We start from the raw sequence: 19,565 nt of genomic DNA, 5'->3' as shown, positions 1-19,565 counted from the left end.
AAAAGTTTGTTTTAAATTGTCACATTACTTGGAAAATGAAAATTTAAAATGTAAAAAAAAAATTACACTTGCAAAGATTATTATTTCTTACCAAAACATCATTCACCATCACTTAATTACGCTTATTCTATTGTTCCTGAGAATTCTAAAACAAAGAAACAAATATTAGTATGTAACCCAAAAAATTATACAAGTTATAAATAATATCATAAAATAAGGTTTATTCACAATATCACAAATATTACCTAATGTGATTTTTTCATATTTCTCCACTTCATCCATACCTTCTCAGACATTAATTGGGATTGGTTTGGAGCGTAATTAATTTTGGCCACATGTAAGAGCCTCCACCATTTTTGGAGATAGTGATCTAAGTGGATCAAGTAAACACCCACTTGTGCTGAATGCCAATTCAGAAGCAACTATAGAAATTAACATGACTAAGACATCCCTTTCTATATGAGAAAGTATATGATACTTTTGAGAATTCATTTTCCACCAAATCAAAATGTCAAATGAATCACTTGGCTTTTCACAACTCTAACAAATACCTTGCAATTTCAGATTTACTTTTTACACTTTTTTCATTTTCTAAGTGTTTTGCAAATTGATATGCTAAGAATCTCTATATATCATCTTTATTATCATCAAAATCCATATCATTAGAAGTTTTACTTGAACTTGATACTTCATTTCTAGCATTAGAACTTGAACTACATTCATGATCATGATAATGTCCATACAAATGATTAAGAGTTGCCTCTACTCTCTTGGCCATCTCTCTAGCCCTCAAGCTATCATATATTTGACCAAAACAAAACTTCACATATTTTAATTTGTAACAAGAATCCAAAACAATGGCAATATATAATAAGAAATTCAGATTTTCAAGGTTCCCCCAATATTTATCAAACTTTCGTTTCATGTTCTCTGCCACAAAACTCAAGAGACTGTCTCCACTTTTAGATAAACAAACCAACCTAATTTGTAATGTCACGAGTTCATGAAAAAATGCATTTGACGTGACATAAAGAAACCTCAAAAACTGAAATGTTACATTATAAAAGCTTTAGGAACTTCACAAAACATCTGGCATTGTCCCAATCATCATAATTAAGAGGCCTAACATGCTTATTCCCTCTCCCTTTTTCTCTCCTCTATTCCTATCTCCATTCTCTTCATTTCTATCATCATCACCACCTTCAAAGTATAAGAGATATCTTGGGTCATTCTCTCCTAACCGGTCAAAAGCTCTTTCAAAATTTTTAATAACTTCCAACATCAAATAGGTAGAATTCCACATAGTCTCAACACCAAGGCATACAAGATTCTTATTTTCTATTTTTTCCTTCTCAACACACCTTTTGAAAGTTTGAAGCCTAGATGGAGATGATCTCACATATCTTATTGCATTTTGGATTTTGATAATAGACTCATGCAAGTTTTTCAATCCTTTTTTCACTATCAAATTCACAGTATGAGTAGAATATCTTAAACCTGTGAATTCATGTTCTAAGATGGTATATTTCCAATCCCTAGTTCTTCTTTTTAAATATCTAATTGCACCATCATTAGAACTTCATTATCAACCATAATTGTAAAAATTTCATCAATGCCCCATTCTAGCAAGTACTCCTCAATAGTCTTACCAATTGTTTCTCCCTTGTTAGTAGGAACTTGACAAAAGTTTAATTTTTTTATTCAATTTCCATTCACTATCAATCTAATGTGCAGTCAAGCACATATAATTTAAATTTTGGATTAATGACCAAGTATCAGTGGTAAGACACATACATTGATTTTTCATCACTTTTTGCAGTTTCATCTTTTTCTCAAAAAAAAATTTCATGCAATCTCTAAAAAATGTGATACAGGATGAGGCTGTAAACTTAGGTTGCAAAGCTCGAGAGTAGTTCTTAAATCCTTCCCCTCCATAATCCTAAAAGTTAATTCATCAACTATAACCACTTTAACAAGCTCCTTTATAACTTTTTCAACACTAAAGGTCATTGCTTTTAGCTTACTAGTAGTGAGACCATATTTTACTCCTTCATTTTTAGGCTCAAAAGACAAGTCTTTTGCCTTTTATCAACTCTATAGGGATTTTTCATGCACTGTTGTTGCAAATGATTGCACATGTTACTAGTGCCATGATTTTTTGTGTCACATGCATACTCTTTGCCACAATAGTTACATGAAGCCCTTTCATCCTTATCCTTCGTTTTAGTGACATGATCCCAAATTTTTGATTTTAATCTAGAACCTTGCCTTTTGTTTTTCTTAGTGGACTATTTCTTAGTAATTTTATGAGGAGTAGGGAGATTTTTTACCGGATTTGTAGCCTCAGAATCTTGTTGCTTTGAGCCCATTGCTATTGGATCTTCAACTTCATCAACCCCATGCACATTTCACTTCTTTTAGGATCTATCTGAAAATAAAATACCATTATAAATTTATAGTTAGTTTCCCAAGATGAACATCCCTAATGAAACAACTTAAGAAAAAACAACTAATTGGTTTTAATCGAAAAACTATATATGTTAATTTTTATCTAACATCAACAAAACTAAAATATATTTAAAGCTGAAATATATAAAAATATATTTCAGAATATATATATATATATATTTCAGATTCTAAAATTCAGAATATATATTTTGGAAATATATTTAAAACTAAAATATATAAAAATATATAGTTTTTGTGCAAATTATGAAATTAATATAAATATCTATTACTATATTTTGGAAATGTAGTTAGAATTGATATATATACTTCAGATATATTTCAGTGAGAATACATTTTTTTTTGGAAATACATTTAAAAATGAAATATATATTTTGGAAATATACATATTATATGTATAATATTTCAGAATATATTTTCTAGAAATATATTTAAAACTGAAAAATATATTTTGGAAATATGTATATTTAAAACCAATATATATACAAATATAACAAAACAATCTATTTTCTGGAAATATATATCTGATATATTTTGCAATATATATTTATTATTTAAAACTGAAATATCTATATCTAAATAATTAAATATGTATTTATATTTAAGTTTATTTCTTTCCATTTTTTATGCAACCGAAATATCTATATTTAACAGTTGTAAATTTAAAATATATATTTAAATTAAAACCGAAATATATATTTAAATAGATTAGTTTTCTTCATGCAAAACTGAATTTTTGTTGTGCAAATATATCATAAATAACCAGATTTTTTTTCAAAGTTTTAAACAAAACACAAATGAATTATATCAACTTTTAGCATGCATTAAAATTTAAAAATATTAAATAAAAAAACAAAATACTAAGTTGTGAATGTGACACTTGAGTCTTGAGAAGTTGAAACTTGAGAAAATGAGAGTTGAGAAGATTGGAAACTTGTAATTGTAATAGTGGTGGATGAAACTCGAAAGAAGCCTTGAGAGTGCTTAAGGAGGCGGAACAGGAACTGAGGATGAAGATTGGAATTTGGAAGAATCAAAGAAAAATCAAGATTCAAAATTCTAGGATTCTTATTTGCCTATTTGGTGTAAAGCATACCTTAGAGAGTATAACCTCTCTTCTACTCTTTCCAAAAAATGCAAGAAGCCAATACTCCAAGTCTCCAACGTGTCCAATCTCCAAGACTCCCATCAAATGAGAAATTTTCTAAGTTTGGCAAGTCTAAAGGTGTAGGGATCTTGCTTGCAATGCTTGCTAATCCTAAAATGGTTTTTGAAATTCACTCAAACTGTGTCTTTTCCCCCCATATTCAATGTTTCCTATTTGGTGTAGAATTTCCAACTAAAAAAAAAATCCTAAAGGCAAAACTAATTCCCATTTAGCTAATATTTTATTGTTTTTTTAATGTTAAAAATAAGTAGCTAACTAGAAAGAAGAAACTAAGATAGGGATTACCAAATTAGGGAAAGACTAGAAAATTAGAAAATAGCTAACTCGGTTTGGTTTCGGATTTTACACATGAAAACCAAAACCGAACCAAATTATCGCTTTATTTATCTACACAACTCGAAATTGACTGGTGGTGTTGAAAAACCGACCAAATTGAGTTGGATCAGGCCAAATGGCACGTACATCACCATTTTTTTTAAATTTTAAACGATTTCTATATTTTAAAAATTATTCACTAATTATAAGCAATTGATTAACTAAAACACAAGATGTTGGATAATAAATACCCCAAAATGCATTAGTTGTATCATAAAAATTTGAAAAAAAAGTTATACATTTTGCAACATCCTAATTATCACTAGTTATAAAATCATGGGGCATTTTCTCATTATAAAAATTAGTAAGGATGTCTTTATATGAAATACACCTATCTAACATAGAATAGGTGAAATTCCACCTATGTTGAATATCTAATGCAATTTTTTTATATTTTATCCCATATTGTTGTCATAAATATTTAAATTCTTATTTTCTTGTTCAAGAACTTCTAATATATAGACTACTTTTTAATTTTAGAAATAAGAGGTGAAATAATATTTAAAGCATCTTGTACACAAATTTAAAATATGACATGCACATCTAATATGAAATAATTTTCCATTTAAACATAGTATTAATTGAGATTCTAAAATATTTACAATTCAATCATTATTACTAGTATTATCAAAACTAATAGAAGAAAATTTATTTTTAATACCACAAGTATGTAAAAGTATTTAAAATACTAGCAATTATTGCTAGGCTAGTATGTAGTCATTTAAGTCTTGTAAAACGTAAAATTATATTTTTTTGTAAAAGCTATGATTTATGAATAAAATGCCTTGTGACACAAATATAACTAATATTATATTTGAAAGTGAAATTTTAGAATTAAGATTTGACAAAGTAGAAATTAAATTTTTTATATGAAAAAAAATGTTAAAGCATTTGCTTTAATAGTATTCCTAATTTTTTTTAATTAGGGATTTCTAGATTATTGTTAAAATCTTTCAAGCTTAGGGTCTTCAACTAATAAAAATGATTATTCAGTATGTATAATATATTTTTCTAAATCTTATATCATTTTTTCTTGTAAATATTCAAAACTACCAAAAATCGTATGCCCAATTTCTGATTGATTTTGATTACTTTTATTTTTCAAATGACTAGTCTTATGTCTAGCCAACACCACCTTTAATATATTTTTCAAATGATCTCAAATATGAGATCTGAGATCGATATCTCTCCAACCTCTCATTTGCCCACTGTAAGTTAAAAATTTGGCAAATTTGGCTGTCTACATTAGGAGCTTTTGCTTTCCACAAAGCTAGAGCCCCGTAAACCGCAGAAGTTGTCGCTTGTCAAACATGGCGAGCTAGTCTAAGCTGTGTTCAGTAGCAGGATCATCCATTGCCTCCACCCTAACGCCCAACCATCAAGACATTATGAGAAAGTATATTTAACTTTGTTTATTAGTAGAATGGTGGATAACAGTAGAGCATCTGACCCTAACAATTTCTCAACTGTATATTTAACTTTGTTTTTTGTTTTTAACTTTGGTTTTTTGGAAAGATTATAGGCTGTTTTTTATTATTAAAAAAAATGAAGGTCCGAAACTCCTGAAAACAGACATTTCAGACCGCATTATTTGTAAAAGATACGATACGATACGTCCAACGTATCGGACATATCAATACTTTGAACCATGCTCACCTGATCAAACCGATACTGAAATTTGGTGTTTTGGAAATGAGATCTACAAGGCTTTTGTCCTAAATTCTGGTATTTGGCGTTTTAGGGAATTCAAAATGTTGCAATATTTTGAACACTGAGCCCTATTGGGAATATAAGAATATTTATGCATAAGTGCATTATGTTGAAATTACTGCAGTTTATCATTTCCCATCAGTGATATGCATATTCAGTCTTTATAATATAAAAGATTAAAGAAAAATAAAATTCTCCTTCCTCTTTTTCCTCGTCCCCTTCCTCCTCTTTCCTCTTCATCCTCCTTTTGGGAGGGTTACCCCTCTTACACTATGAATTGTGCCTCATGCCTCTACGTAGGGTAACGCTTTGCATTAAGTCTGCATTTTAAAACACTGGTTTGACCAAGGCTAAAAAGAGAGTGTTCTCTTTCTTTATTCTGAGTTTTTTAGCAAAAACACAAATTATTCAAGTCATTAACAACTGCAATCAAAGAGATATATTGGAGTGTTCATCGATTCACATAAACACACTAAATTGAGTTCCTTGTTTTGGGCTGCACCATCTTCAGTTTTTGAACTCAAATTGGACCTCAAAACTGGGTATAAACTACCAGTTTGGGAGCTGCTAATGTGGTACCACATTAGGTACGATTCCAACTTTATTTAAACATCAAATTTGATCATCTAACCTTACATCAATCCAAGAAGAAAATTTCGAATTCTTTATTCTTGAGCTAATAATAACAATCTACAACTTTTTTGGGCTCAAGTCAATCCTTACCAATGTTTTTGAACCATCATTGACTTGGACAATTGGAGCGTTTGGCCTGGAAACCGTCCAAGCAACCGGTTCTGTTTCACCCTTAACCCATTCCTGAGTCATAAACTGTTGGCTTGGTCAGAAAACCGCTGACCTGAGCGGTTGAACCGTCGACTAGTTTAGCCCGGACAGTGGTTCGTGGTTTAAGAAAGTTGCAGAGGGGAGAAACTGGGACATGAACTCGAGGTTGGAGAGATATCGATCTCAGATCTCATATTTGAGATCTGCATCTATTGCTGCCACCTTGCCATCGTCGCCGTTGCTATTATCATCGTTTTCAAATCCTCCTCTTCCTTCTTCCCTCCCCTCCTTCCTTTCCTTTCTCCTTCCTTTTTTTCTTCTCTTTTTTTTTTCTTCTCGGCCAACAACAGTCTCTTCTGTCTTCTCCTTTCTCATATAAAACTTCTATATGAGAAATATTTGCCCTAATGTAAACCGTCCAAACCGTTCGACTGGGACTGTCCCGGTCGAACCACTGACCCAAAAACTGGTGGCTACAATAGTTTCATTTCCGGGCCGGTTTTTAAAACCCTGATCCTTACAACAAGGCTATACCCAAAGAGCTGCACCATCATCTAAATCTACCAGATCTAACATTACATTCCTTTACCGAAGACAAAAGGAATTGACAGTTTCACATATTTGCTAAGAAACCCATCTACTACACCAAGTTTGAGAATTGCATGAGCGAAACTTACTATCATTAATATTAGATCCTTTATTGCATTAATTCCAATATTTGTATCTATAGAAAAAAAGATCCAGAAGCTCTTAAATAATTGATTGATTTCATTTTTCCAGAACTTAGTGCGAAACTATACTGGAACATGCACATTGGGTCAATTCAGCACAAAGTAGAGTTCAATCAACTTACCCAACAGTTCAAAGGATTATAATCTAAATTTGAGATCTGAGTACTAAACTTTGTAACTATGCCTTCATTTTTTGCGTTTACACGACTTTATGTTCTTACATATATAATCAATCACCTCTTTTAATGTGGCTTTCCTTCCTTCCTTGAAGTTCCAAAGCTCAGGAACTGGGTACCTTCCACTAGGGTTATACTCATTCATCTCCCACAAGGCTGTAACAACAGCCTCGTAGATCTCATTCCCAAACTTTTCTCTTAGGACTTTTAATTTCTCATCTTCTTCGTCAATTATTTCCTGCAGAATGATCATCATTTCTATGTGATTAATCACTCATTGCTTTGCTAGCTTAGCTCAAGCAAGGAATAAGATAATTTTCCTTTATCTCAAGCAAAATCATAGAAAATCAGAATAACATCCTAGTTCCTATGGAATATTGCACATGAAAAGGATCAATTTGCAACTTCAAAATTGAACTTGTATTTGTCCGCAAATAGTTGCAGGTGGGTATATAAACGAATGCAGGCAATAATGATCTCTATCCCATCATAGACTGTATATGGGAAGCACTGATATCTTAAAATGCATAGGTTGATCCGGTAAAAAATGGAATTAAAGGAAAATGTAAAAGATGCATGATCTTTTGATGAGCAAAAACAAGTACACGAATGCTGGATTATTGCATAAGTAGCTGTATAAGGGTGCAACTTGGGTCAGGTTGGTTGAGAATTTATTAATTTTTCAATGGGCCTGAACACTAACCTGAGCTCTATGTAATTGAAAATTTTCAAATCAGGAAACCCAATTTGCAGCCATAGCTGTAACAGTATCAGAACAGAAAGAGAAGGATATTTTACATACATACCGTGGCCTGACCTTCACTCTCAACAATTTTAAATGGATGCCAGGATGGTTCCCTGAGATACTCTTGCCACAAAGAGCAGAGTTTTGTAGACTCCATTTCTGCTTTATCACTAGGAAGCCTTTTCTTGAATGCAACTTGAAATGGTTTCTCATCAAGCTCTCCCATTCTTTTAATTCCAATGTTAGTCCGACCAGCCAAGATATCTGTCAAACCCTAGGGGAAAAAATAAGCATCATCAGATTCATCTTGAGTTACATGATAACATGAATTAGTGACAAACAAGTACATTATTAGCAGGCAGCCATTGGGAAGTATAGGTTAATGAACAAGTGATTAAAAGAATATATATACCAGAAGAGAGAGAGAGAGAGAGAGAGAGAGAGAGAGGAGAATGATTCAAATAGGGTTGAGAGAGAACAGAGAAAAGAGGAGAATGATTGAAATAGGGTTGAATGGGTATGCCAGCTCAACTGTTCTAATTTATACTTGGGTGTTTAAAATGAATTATTATCTGTGAAGAAATATAGAAAATGATAGAGGAAGAGAGGAGAAGAGAACGATTGGAGTTCAAAAAGTATGCTGGTGGCGCCAATTATATATAAGGCGACAAATAAAATAAGAGAAATTGTGCCCCTGTGGCACATATACATAAAACATAATATTAACAGTTCTAATGCCCTCCTCAAGTTGGGACATAGATGTCAATCATGCCCAACTTGCCACACAAGTTATTGTGCCACAAGTGATGAAGACCCTTAGTGAAGATATCTGCAAGTTGTTCTTCTAAGCTAACATAGGGAGTGCACACTTCTCTACTTACAAGTGTCTCCTTCATAAAATGCTTGTCCACTTTAATGTGTTTTGTCCTGTCATGGAGGACTGGGCTGGCTACAATATTGATGGCAGCCTTGTTGTCACAATAGAGTGACATAGGACTATTAACTATAAAACCTAGTCCATTGAGCAAGTTCTTTATCCACATGAATTCAGCAACTCCATGGGACATAGCTCTATATTCCACTTCTGCACTGGACCTAGCCACTACATTTTGTTTTTTGCTTCTTCATGTGACAAGTTTCCTCCCACAAAAGTGCAATATCCACATGTAGATTTTTTGTCATCAACTGCCCCTTACCTAGTCAACATCTATGTACACTTCAACTTTCAAATGCCCATGCTTCTAGAATAACAAACCATCCCCTTGAGGTATCTTAGAATCCTCTCACTAGCCTCAAAATGTGTAGTCTTGGGATTATGCATAAACTGGTTGAAGACACCCATAGCATAAGCAATGTCAGGTCTAGTCAAGGATAGATATAAGTCTCCCCCTATGAATATTTGGTACTACTTCACATCTTTTATAGCCTCTCCCTAACTATCCCCCAACTGATGATCACTAGCTTGCCTATGTCTTCTAATAGATCTAGGACATATTTGCTTTGAAAGGTGAAAATTCCCTTTTGTTAGCACACAACTTCAATCCCAAGGAAATAGTGTAAGGGACCTAATCTTTCACATCAAACTGAGTAGCTAAGAATTCCTTCAATTTCTATAAGTTTTCCAATCACTTATGACCACTATGTCATCCACATACACTATCAGGGCTGCAATTTTTCCTTCACCTTTCTTTACAAATAATGTATGATCTGATTGACATTGTTTAGAACCCATCTATTGTACGACCAAGTTAAGCTTGCTGAACCAGGCCCAGGGTGACTGCTTGACTTCTTCAATTTGCACACATTTTGCTCACTACTTTTGGCACAAAAACTAGGAGGTTGAGTCATGTACACCTCTTCTAAATCACCATTCAAGAAAGCATTCTTGATGTTTGGTTGGTAAAGGTCCCAACCAAAATTAGCTGCTAGTAAAAGGACTCTAATAGAGTTCATCTTGGCTATAAGGGCAAAAGTCTCTACATAGTCCACTCCTTACGCCTATGTGAATCTTTGTGCCACCAATTTAACTTTGTATCTTTCTATCACACCATCAACTTTATGATTCACTGTGAACACCCACTTACATCCCATTGGTTCTTTACCTTCAGGAAGATCTACCAACTCCCAAGTGCCATTGTTGTGCAAGGCATTAATTTCTTCCTTCATTGCATCTGTCTATTTAGGTATGGATAAAGCTTCTACTACATTCTTAGGAAGAGGAACACTATCAAGGGAGGTAAGAAAGGCACAAAATGAAGGTGAGGTGTTTTAACATAGAACTACAGTGTAGAGACCCACATGAAGCAAAGAACCTTATGAGATCACTATGAAAATACTCCTTTGTGTTGTCTAGTTGGAAAATATGAATCTCAATCTAGAACTAGGTAAAGACCATGTGTTGAAAATCTTTTACAAGCTTTGGCACCTATTCTCTAGATTACATGGGAAAACCTTAAGTATATCTAGAATAGTCATTGGTCAATGTAATAAAATACTCATAGCCAATTTCAAACGGTACAGTAACAAGGCCTCAAACATTGGAATAAACAATGTGAAGAGGAAAATCAGTTCTTTTATTTCTTAAAGGAAAAGAACTTTTACAATGTTTGCTCAATTGACCAAGAAAACTATGCCATAAATAGGCTTGACTCTTAGTAGACAAACTTAAAGAATCTCTAGCCATAAGGCCAACTTTATTCTCCAACACATAGAGACCATCCACAATGCTTCCCCTACCAATTGTCTTCTCGGAGGTCAAATCCTAGAATACACAAGGAGAAAAGGTTACTGAGCAATTCAAGGAATGAGTAGTGCTGCTAATGAAAAGTAAATTAATAGGTAATTTTGGAACATGCAATACATTAGAAAGGAAAAGGCCAAAAGAAAGAGAGATGGTTCCTTGACTGGCTATGGAAGAGAACGACCCATCAGCCAGTCTCACCTTATCTCTCCAGAGAGGAGGTTATATGCCTGAAATAGATTTGACCTACCGATCATGTGATTTGAAGCCCCTGAGTCAATTATCTATGGAGAGTCAGATATATGAGATGACACATGGAAGGCAGTGGCAAAGTTACTTGACGTAAATGCAAAAGAGGTAGGAGTAGGGCTGGAATTCACCTAACATATGTCCTACCATACAATTCCAAGTGGTCACAAAAAGAGTTGATGATCTCTTCCTTAGGATCAAAACCAAAGGGATGATCCTAAGATACAGTGGGGAAAGTCTCTTGAGATGCCATATTTGTTGAGTTATACTTCTTCTGACTCTGTTGTAATGACTTCTTAGCCTGATTTGATGCTGATTTTTTCTTTAACTCCAAAGCCCACTTAGGCTTCCCATGAAGATTCCAACAAGTGTATTTAATGTGTCTAGACCATTGACAATGAATACACCAAAGTTTGTCTTTATCATCCACCCTCTTTTGGAAGTCACCCTTCTTAAAATAACTCCCTCCACTTCCATTTGTAACCCCTTTAGCAGCCAAGGCAACTAGCTCCCCCTTTGAACAATTCATCACATTTCTTCTACTTTCTTCAGACTTCACTAAGGCATAGGCCTCTTGGACTGAGGGGAGGTCTTTACTTCCCAAAATTTGCACCTTGATAGACTCATATATAGAATTTAACCCCAAGAGGAAACCAAATACTTGTTGCTGGGAGATAAGAGACTTATAAGCTTTAGATATGTATAAAAAAAAAGAAACCTGTAAGCTTTTGCATTTGCATCACATTTCCACTCCACACTGATAATGACCCAACTCTTTCCAAATCAATGTCAAGTTTGAGTAGTATACTGAAAAACTCCTCTCCCCCTGCTTACAAGTAGATGATTTAGCTTGCAATTGGTATATCTTTGCATCGTGTCTTTGTTCTGAATAGGTGGATTTTGCCTGTTCCCATATTTCATAAGCTGTTTCAACCCACATGAAGGTCTTTCTCACTTGTGGCAGCATAGAGATTATGAGCAACAACATCACCATACGATTCTCTTGATCCCATCTGTCATGTTCAGCACTTCCAGACTTTGGCTCTTTCACTTCACCATTGATATAACCTATCTTCCCTCTTGCAATAATGTAGAGCTTAATTCCCTTAGACCACTCAAGGCAGTTAAGCTCATCAAAGAGAATTACAGTCAGGGAAACTCATATCCAGCCCCCCCACTCAGTCTGCTTTGACTTGTAGAAACGCCACAAGATGCAGAATCTTCAGAGGACATGGCCAGGTTCACTGTTCATCTCTAAATACAGCCTATGGAATCACACAGGAATCACTTCTAACACAGGTCAGCCCCAGAAGGACACTAGGACTGCAGTCCACATAAGCCACACTACAGTCAGAACACAAACAGAACAACTTGCCCCCAAAAAACTAGGTTTTACAATCGTCTTCAGGTCAAAGAACAGTCCAACAGCTACAGTCCACCACAACTCCAGGCCACCTAATCACCACAACCACCAAGAGACAACACAACCAGTGTTGTTATACCAAAAACAGGTCATGCATGACCTACAGAGACCTCATATTCAGCCACAAGGATCACATGATCCACAAACAGGGCTTAAAGCACCACTAAACCCTCTCACAGCATTCAGCCACTTTTTTTACAGATTTTCTTGGTACACAACCAAGAGAAGAGAGAATGAAAGAGAAATTTCTTCTGAATCAGTCCAGGTGGTGTCTCTTGAACCCAGTCTGGATAAGACAGCAAGAAGAGGAGAAGAAAAGGTGATCAAACTGTTCTCAGGCCCAGTATGTGAGCTCTGATACCATATTATCAATGAAGAAATATAGGAAAAAAATGGAGGAAGAGAGGAGAAGAGAAGAAGAAAGAGAGAGAAGAAGAGAAGAGAATGATTGGAGTTCCAAAAGTATGCTGGCGGTGCCAGTTCTAAATATTATATAGGGTGACAAATATAATAAGAGAAAAGACAAATTTGCCCCTGCAGCACTATATATACATAAAACATGATATTAACAGTTCTAACATGAATAGAATTACATTTCTGCCCTCCATTACAGAAAGATTAAAAAAACTAAGTACTACAGGAAGGTAAAAGCAAAAATATCTCCAACTTAAAACTAGTCAACTTGGTTACATGATCCCAAGTACAGGAAAATTTATCAACTTTTTCTATGGGTTCTCCCAAGTGGTTCTTCATTCTGTTTCTTTCTATTTTTTTTTTACCATAATCAAATATTTAGGTAGATCAGGTGCTTCTGATCATTCAGCAGTTTTTCTTTAGCTTAAGTAATCTGCTGAGTCTGCTGAGTGCAAGAGTAGAATCATTTGATGGCAGCTCCCGACTGTTGCAGGGGTATTACCTACATTAGATAGACTATAATCCTTAGAACACAGATTTAGATAGCATAATTTTATTAGGTAAGTAGGACAGCAGCAGTAAGCCTGGGAGGTTATCTTAAACACATGAAATTTTATCAACTTTCTCAGTTTCTCTAATGGGTTCTCCAAAGTGGCTCTTTGTTTTTTTTTTCCCTTTTCTTTTTTTACTATATCAAATATTTAGGTAGATCAGGTGCTTATGGTCATAGTTGTCAAGGCAATGCCTAGGCGGGCGCCTAGGCAACAAGGCGCCCTTGGAGGCTCGCCTCGCCGAGTTGCCTAGCAGTTTTGTATACCGTCTTATAAAATACTTTTATATTGTTACTTTTTTGAGATTATAATTATAAAATAGACATTATTAAACAAAAATATTCATTTTTTGTGTTTACAAACTAATTTATTTTTATTATTTTCTTATTTGTTAGGGTTTAATCAACACAAACATTGCTAACTGCTGTATTGAACCCTCAAAGACTTCAGAATTTGAACCTAAGGGAAAAACTTAAAGTTTTGTCTAATCAACACATTTCTTCCTCCACATCTTCTTCTTTTCCTATAACAAAAATAGAGGTTCAGTCCCCTTATTTTTTGAATTTTCTTTTCTTTCTTCTTTTTCTTCTCATAAATATGTTGATTTTCTAGACATAAACATGAAGTTTATAACTTTCTTATGAAAATTATGGATAGTTATTAAGGAAAGATGGTTATGGAACCTAGGGAACTACCTAGGATATGTATTTTTCACTTAAAAAAGTCCATTGCCTAGGCGACTAGGTGATAAGGCACCCCCCTGTCACCTAGCCTCGCCTTGGCGCCTTGAAAACTATGCTTATGATCATTCAATAGTTGTATCTTTAGCTTAAGTAATCTGCTGAGTGCAAGAGTGGAAGCATGAGATAATAGCTCCTGACTTTTGTAAGGGTATTACTACATTAGATAGTCTATAATACTTAGAGCACAAATTTAAACTAGGATTTAGTTAATGCAATTTTATTAGGTAAGTAGGGCAGCAGCAGTAAGCCTGGTGGTATAGCTAAGTCCATCTATTTTTATTAGGTATATTTATGCAGGCAGAATATTGCATACCTATGGACAACCTGGCTTACTTGCTCTTTTCTTTTTCCTCCTTTTTCTTTTTCAGGTTTAGGTATCAATTTCAACAATATCTTAGTAGTTATCATAGATTTTCTTTAAACCTAACACTAATATTACGACTCATTGCACCAATGGATAGGTGTCTTTCAAAGGAGAAGGGAGTGAAATCATACTGAAATTAGTTCTTGACGAGCTTCTTGCAGTTCATCATTGCTTGCCCGTTCTTTGGTTATAAGAGTTTGATTTAGATCTTCCATGTTTACCATCTCCTCCATTTTTTCTTCCAGTTCATCAGCCATCTCTTTCAACTTTTTCTGGATTCCAATATCATCTTCACCTTTCATATGCTTCATCACTTGTAACTTTCCTTTCAACTCTGCAATTTCTAATTCCAATTTCTGTTTAGCATCTAATTGTTTTTCCAGTTGCAGTAGTTTATTCATAGCAGCCTCTTTCTCCCTCTGCACATTTACAATACCAGTCAAAGAAAATGTTAAAAATGTTCTTAGAAGGGAGAAATGTGTAACTGATTAAAGGACTTCTGGTCTAGGTCTACACAACATACCTTCTGCTCTTCCATCAGCCTCAAGACATTTTCGTCGGCCTTTTTCTGCTCCATTGATGCCATTTGAAGTAAATTATTTTTCACAGCATTCTGAAAGGACAGCAGATTATATTAATATTAAGTATATCTAAACATCAATACTGTTACTAACATATGTATTGAACATCTTTAAAGCTTCAACAGCTGCTACTATTAATGTTAAAACTGCTAAAGATAAAGGAAGGGGACTGGTTAGATGCATCCCATTTGTGGATAAACCGGGCAAATGTATAATTGAAAGACAAAGAAACAATCACTAGTAATGATAAAAGTCAAAATATGTTTTTTTTTTTTTTCTTTTAAAGCACGTACTATTTTTATCAATAATTGGTGGTATACCCCTTTACAGAGAATGGGATGTGCCCAAATCAGTAATGAGCCTCTTTTAAGCAAAAGCATATAATTTAACTTTGCATATTTGGAAGAAATGGAATCCTCTCAGCAAGCCTCATCTGGTGGGCGGGGGGAGTTCGCCACCAAATTAGTTGATTAGTTGAACAGGATAGGAAATCAGAGCCAGCCCCCTTAGAAGCTGTTTCTAACCAGCCTTCTTGTTCAGGTACCTTTGTGTTTTTAGTTTCCAATACTAATTCCTGCTCTCTGTCTGCTAGTTGTGTTCCAGATTCCCAACCTTTCTTACAGCTGCAAGCCCTTGATATGATGGATCATGTTGTAATGAGAAGGGAGAAGGACATGTTAGTAGCAGGCTGACTCTGGCGTTGGATGGGGAAGAAGGCAGGAGAACATGTGTTTTGGAATGGTAGAATACTGATATATTTCATTCTATTGCCAATTGGCATATTTATACAGTAAGCTGCTGCAATAAATAGAAAGAAAGAAAAATAGAAAGAAGAAAAAAATAGAAAGAAGAGAAAATAGAAAGTACAAAAATAGAAAGAAAGAAATAGAAAGAAAAACTTTCTAAATCAATCCTTCCACAATCCTAGGAATATATACAATCTATTTTCAGATCTGAACCAGTAACCCCACGTTTTCCAACACTCCCCCTCAAGCTGGTGAATAGAGATCCTCCATTCCTAGCTTGGCTATAATTCTCCGAAAGTCTGTACTATTGAGCCCTTTAGTAAGTACATCGGCCAGTTGTCCTTTTGTAGACACATAGGGAGTGCAAATCAACTTGCTGTCCAGTTTCTCTTTTATAAAGTGTCGGTCAATTTGGATTTGCTTCGTCCTATCATGTTGAACAGGATTGTGAGCAATATTGATGGCTGACTTGTTGTCACAATATAGTTTCATAGGCTCTTCTCGTGGAATCTTCAGGTCTTCTAAAATTATCTTCAACCAGAGTAATTCACACACTCCTTGTGCCATAGCCCTGAATTCTGCCTCTGCACTTGACCGAGCCACTACATTTTGCTTCTTACTCCTCCAAGTGACTAAGTTTCCTCCTAAGAAGGTTCAGTAACCAGAAGTGGACCGTTTATCTACTGGAGATCCTGCATAATCGGCATCTGTATATGCTTCAAGAGCCAGTCCTCCATTTCTTCTGAATAAAATTCCTTTTCCTGGATTGGCTTTCAAATAGTGCAGAATTCGATGAGCAGCCTACAGATGAACTTCTTTAGGATTATGCATAAACTGACTTATTACACTTACAACATATGCAATATCTGGTCGTGTATGTGCAAGATAAATGAGTTTTCCAACTAGTCTTTGGAACATCTCCTTGTCTGCACTTGCATTCTCGTTGGCTTCTCCAAGTTTATGATTGGGATCTATAGGCATGGAAGCTGGTTTACATGCCATATTTCCTGTTTCTCTCAAAAGATCAACAACATACTTTTGTTGAGAGATAAAGATGCCTTGTTTAGAATGTGCAACTTCAATTCCGAGAAAATACTTTAGTCTCCCCAAGTCTTTTATCTCAAATTCTCTGGCAAGGCAGTTTTTCAATGCTTCCTTCTCCTTTTTATCATTCCCAGTAACGATTATATCATCCACATAGACTAATAGTGCAGTAACTCCCCTTGAGGTTGTGTGTTTGATAAACAATGTGTGGTCACCTTGACTTTGCTTGTAACCTGTACTCAGCATTACCTTCGTAAACCTTCCAAACCATGCTCTCGGAGATTGTTTGAGACCGTATAGTGCTTTCTTCAACCGACAAACTTTGTTCCCTTTAATGCCTTCTCCAAAACCCGATGGAATGTCCATGTATATCTCCTCTTCTAGATCACCATGGAGAAACACATTTTTTACATCAAACTGTTGCAAATCCCAATTATAGTTAGCAGTCAACGACAGTAACACCCTTACTGTATTCATTTTAGCTACTGGGGCAAAAGTCTCCTGATAATCTACCCCATAAGTCTGTGTATATCCCTTGGCTACCAGGCGTGCTTTGTACCTTTCTAATGACCCATCAGATTTGTACTTAATTGTGAACACCCATTTACAATCTACCGTCTTCTTGTTTCTTAGTAGATCCACAACTTCCCATGTGTTGTTTTTTTCTAACGCCTCAATTTCCACTCTCATGGCTTTTCTCCACTCCTTATTAGAAAGTGCCTCGGCTAGAGTATTAGGAATTGGAATGGTGTTAAGGTTGGCTAGAAAACTTTTATGGGATTTAGAGAATCTTTGGAATGATACATATTTGGCTAAAGGGTACAATGGGCATTTGGTACATTCTCTGGTTCCTTTTCTCAGTGCAATAGGTAGGTCATACTCATACTCAGACTGTGAAGATGTAGGTTCAGGTTCTGAGCATCCCTCAGTTCTAGGATTAAGAGTTGCATCTTGGACTTGCACAGGTTGAGGATCTGGATTTTTCCTCCTAGAGTAAAACTGCATATATCTCACATTATCATGCACATCATTCGTGGGGTTAATAGTGTCCGAATTTGGTTCAATGGTCGGGTTGTTTGACTCTTGTTGAGACTCGGGAATGTGGGGCTCAGAGGAATGTGACTTAGAGGGATGTGATTCTTGACGATTGAATGTCTGTGAGGAGGGTAATACATCTAGGGAGAGTAGATCTGAGGCCTTATCTTTCATTAATGAGGGCTCCCCCTGAAGATAAGGTTGAGTGAAAAAAGATTTTCCTTCCTCAAATGTGACATCGATAGAGGTGTAGAATTTTCTGGTGGCTGGATGATAACATTTATAACCTTTATGAGTTGGGGAATATCCCAAGAAGACACACCTGATTGCTCGTGGGTCTAATTTTCCCTTATTATGGACATGAACAAAGGCAGTGCAGCCAAAAATTCTTGGTGTGAGATTATTTGAGGCTCGAATATCAGGGTAAAATTGAGAAAGGACTTGTATTGGGCTTCGGTTGTCAAGAACTTTAGATGGTAGTCTATTTATGGTGTAGGCAGCAGTAAGGACAGCATCCCCCAAATATTGTTTTGGCACCTGATTTTAAAAGAGAAAGGCTCGGGTGGTTTGCAAAAGATGGCCATTTTTTCTCTCAGCTACCCCATTCTATTGGGGAGTGTACCCCATTCTATTGGGGAGTGTTAACACAGGAGGATTCATGCACAATGCTTTCTTTCAGAAAAAATAGGGACAAATTCTGATCGAAACCTTTTAATTCTCACATCAAACTGAGTTTGGACCATGTTATGAAAGTTGGGAAGAATCGTACCCACATCAGATTTAGACTTAAGAAGAAAAATCCATGTGACCCTAGTGCAATCATCAATAAAGGTGACGAACCATCTGGAACTAGTAATGTTGGGAATTTGAGAAGGGCCCCATATATCCGAATGAATCAAATAAAAAGGAGTTGAAGATCTTTTATTGCTGATTGGGAAAGAAACCCTTTTGTGCTTAGCAAGTTCACAAACATCACAATGAAAGGTTTCAACATCAATTCCTTTAAACAAGGAATGAAGCATTGTTTTTAAAATAGGAAATGAAGGATGATCAAAACGGAAATGATGACGCCAAATTAAATCTTTATTGGAGGTAGACAGTTTGAGATGATTTGCTGGTTGCTTCAAGGTAGTAGAGTCCATCTCTTTCCTTAGCAAGTCCAATCTTCTTCCCCGAAACCTGGTCCTAAAATACATAGTAAGAAGGGAAGAACACAACATTGCAATTCACATCCTGGGTGAATTTATGTATAGAGATAAGACTAGTGGATAACTTAGGAACATGAAGCACATTTTTAAGTAATAGGGATGGAGTAATTTGAATATTCCCAATCCCTGCCACTGTGGTGAAAGAATCATCAGCAACAGAAAATTTTCTATTACTAGGACAGGGTGTATAGGTGAGAAAATGTAGTGAAGAGGGTGTCATGTGGTCAGTAGCTCCAGAATCAAGAATCCATGGAAAAACACTAGCCAAGGCATGTAATCCTAGAGATAAAGACTCACCTGAGAGCAAGAGAGG

General features: G+C 35.2%; 1 protein-coding gene across 6 annotated transcripts in view; it reads right to left on the bottom strand.

Moving 5' to 3' along the window:
- Window positions 1-7,252: 7,252 nt before the first annotated feature.
- The window catches only part of LOC148869651 (factor of DNA methylation 1-like), a 62,919-nt gene continuing 50,606 nt past the window's right edge, over window positions 7,253-19,565 (bottom strand). For 3 of the 6 annotated variants that reach the window (XM_088973515.1, XM_088973517.1, XM_088973516.1), the window contains 4 exons: window positions 15,162-15,251; window positions 14,770-15,057; window positions 8,216-8,428; window positions 7,253-7,647 (listed from right to left, as the gene is read on the bottom strand). In XM_088973515.1, coding sequence (XP_088829641.1) covers window positions 7,420-7,647; window positions 8,216-8,428; window positions 14,770-15,057; window positions 15,162-15,251 — 819 coding nt within the window. In that variant the 3' untranslated portion in view covers window positions 7,253-7,419. The remainder of the gene's footprint in view (window positions 7,648-8,215; window positions 8,429-14,769; window positions 15,058-15,161; window positions 15,252-19,565) is intronic. The other 3 variants (XM_088973518.1, XM_088973520.1, XM_088973519.1) reach the window with 1 other exon arrangement.

The sequence above is a fragment of the Nelumbo lutea genome, chromosome 2, assembly GCF_056320005.1.
Source record: "Nelumbo lutea isolate HS-2025 chromosome 2, American lotus-T2T, whole genome shotgun sequence".
NCBI classification, from domain to species: Eukaryota; Viridiplantae; Streptophyta; class Magnoliopsida; order Proteales; family Nelumbonaceae; genus Nelumbo; species Nelumbo lutea.
Note: the sequence above shows the minus strand (reverse complement) of the source record. Positions and strands in the feature narration are given on the sequence as shown.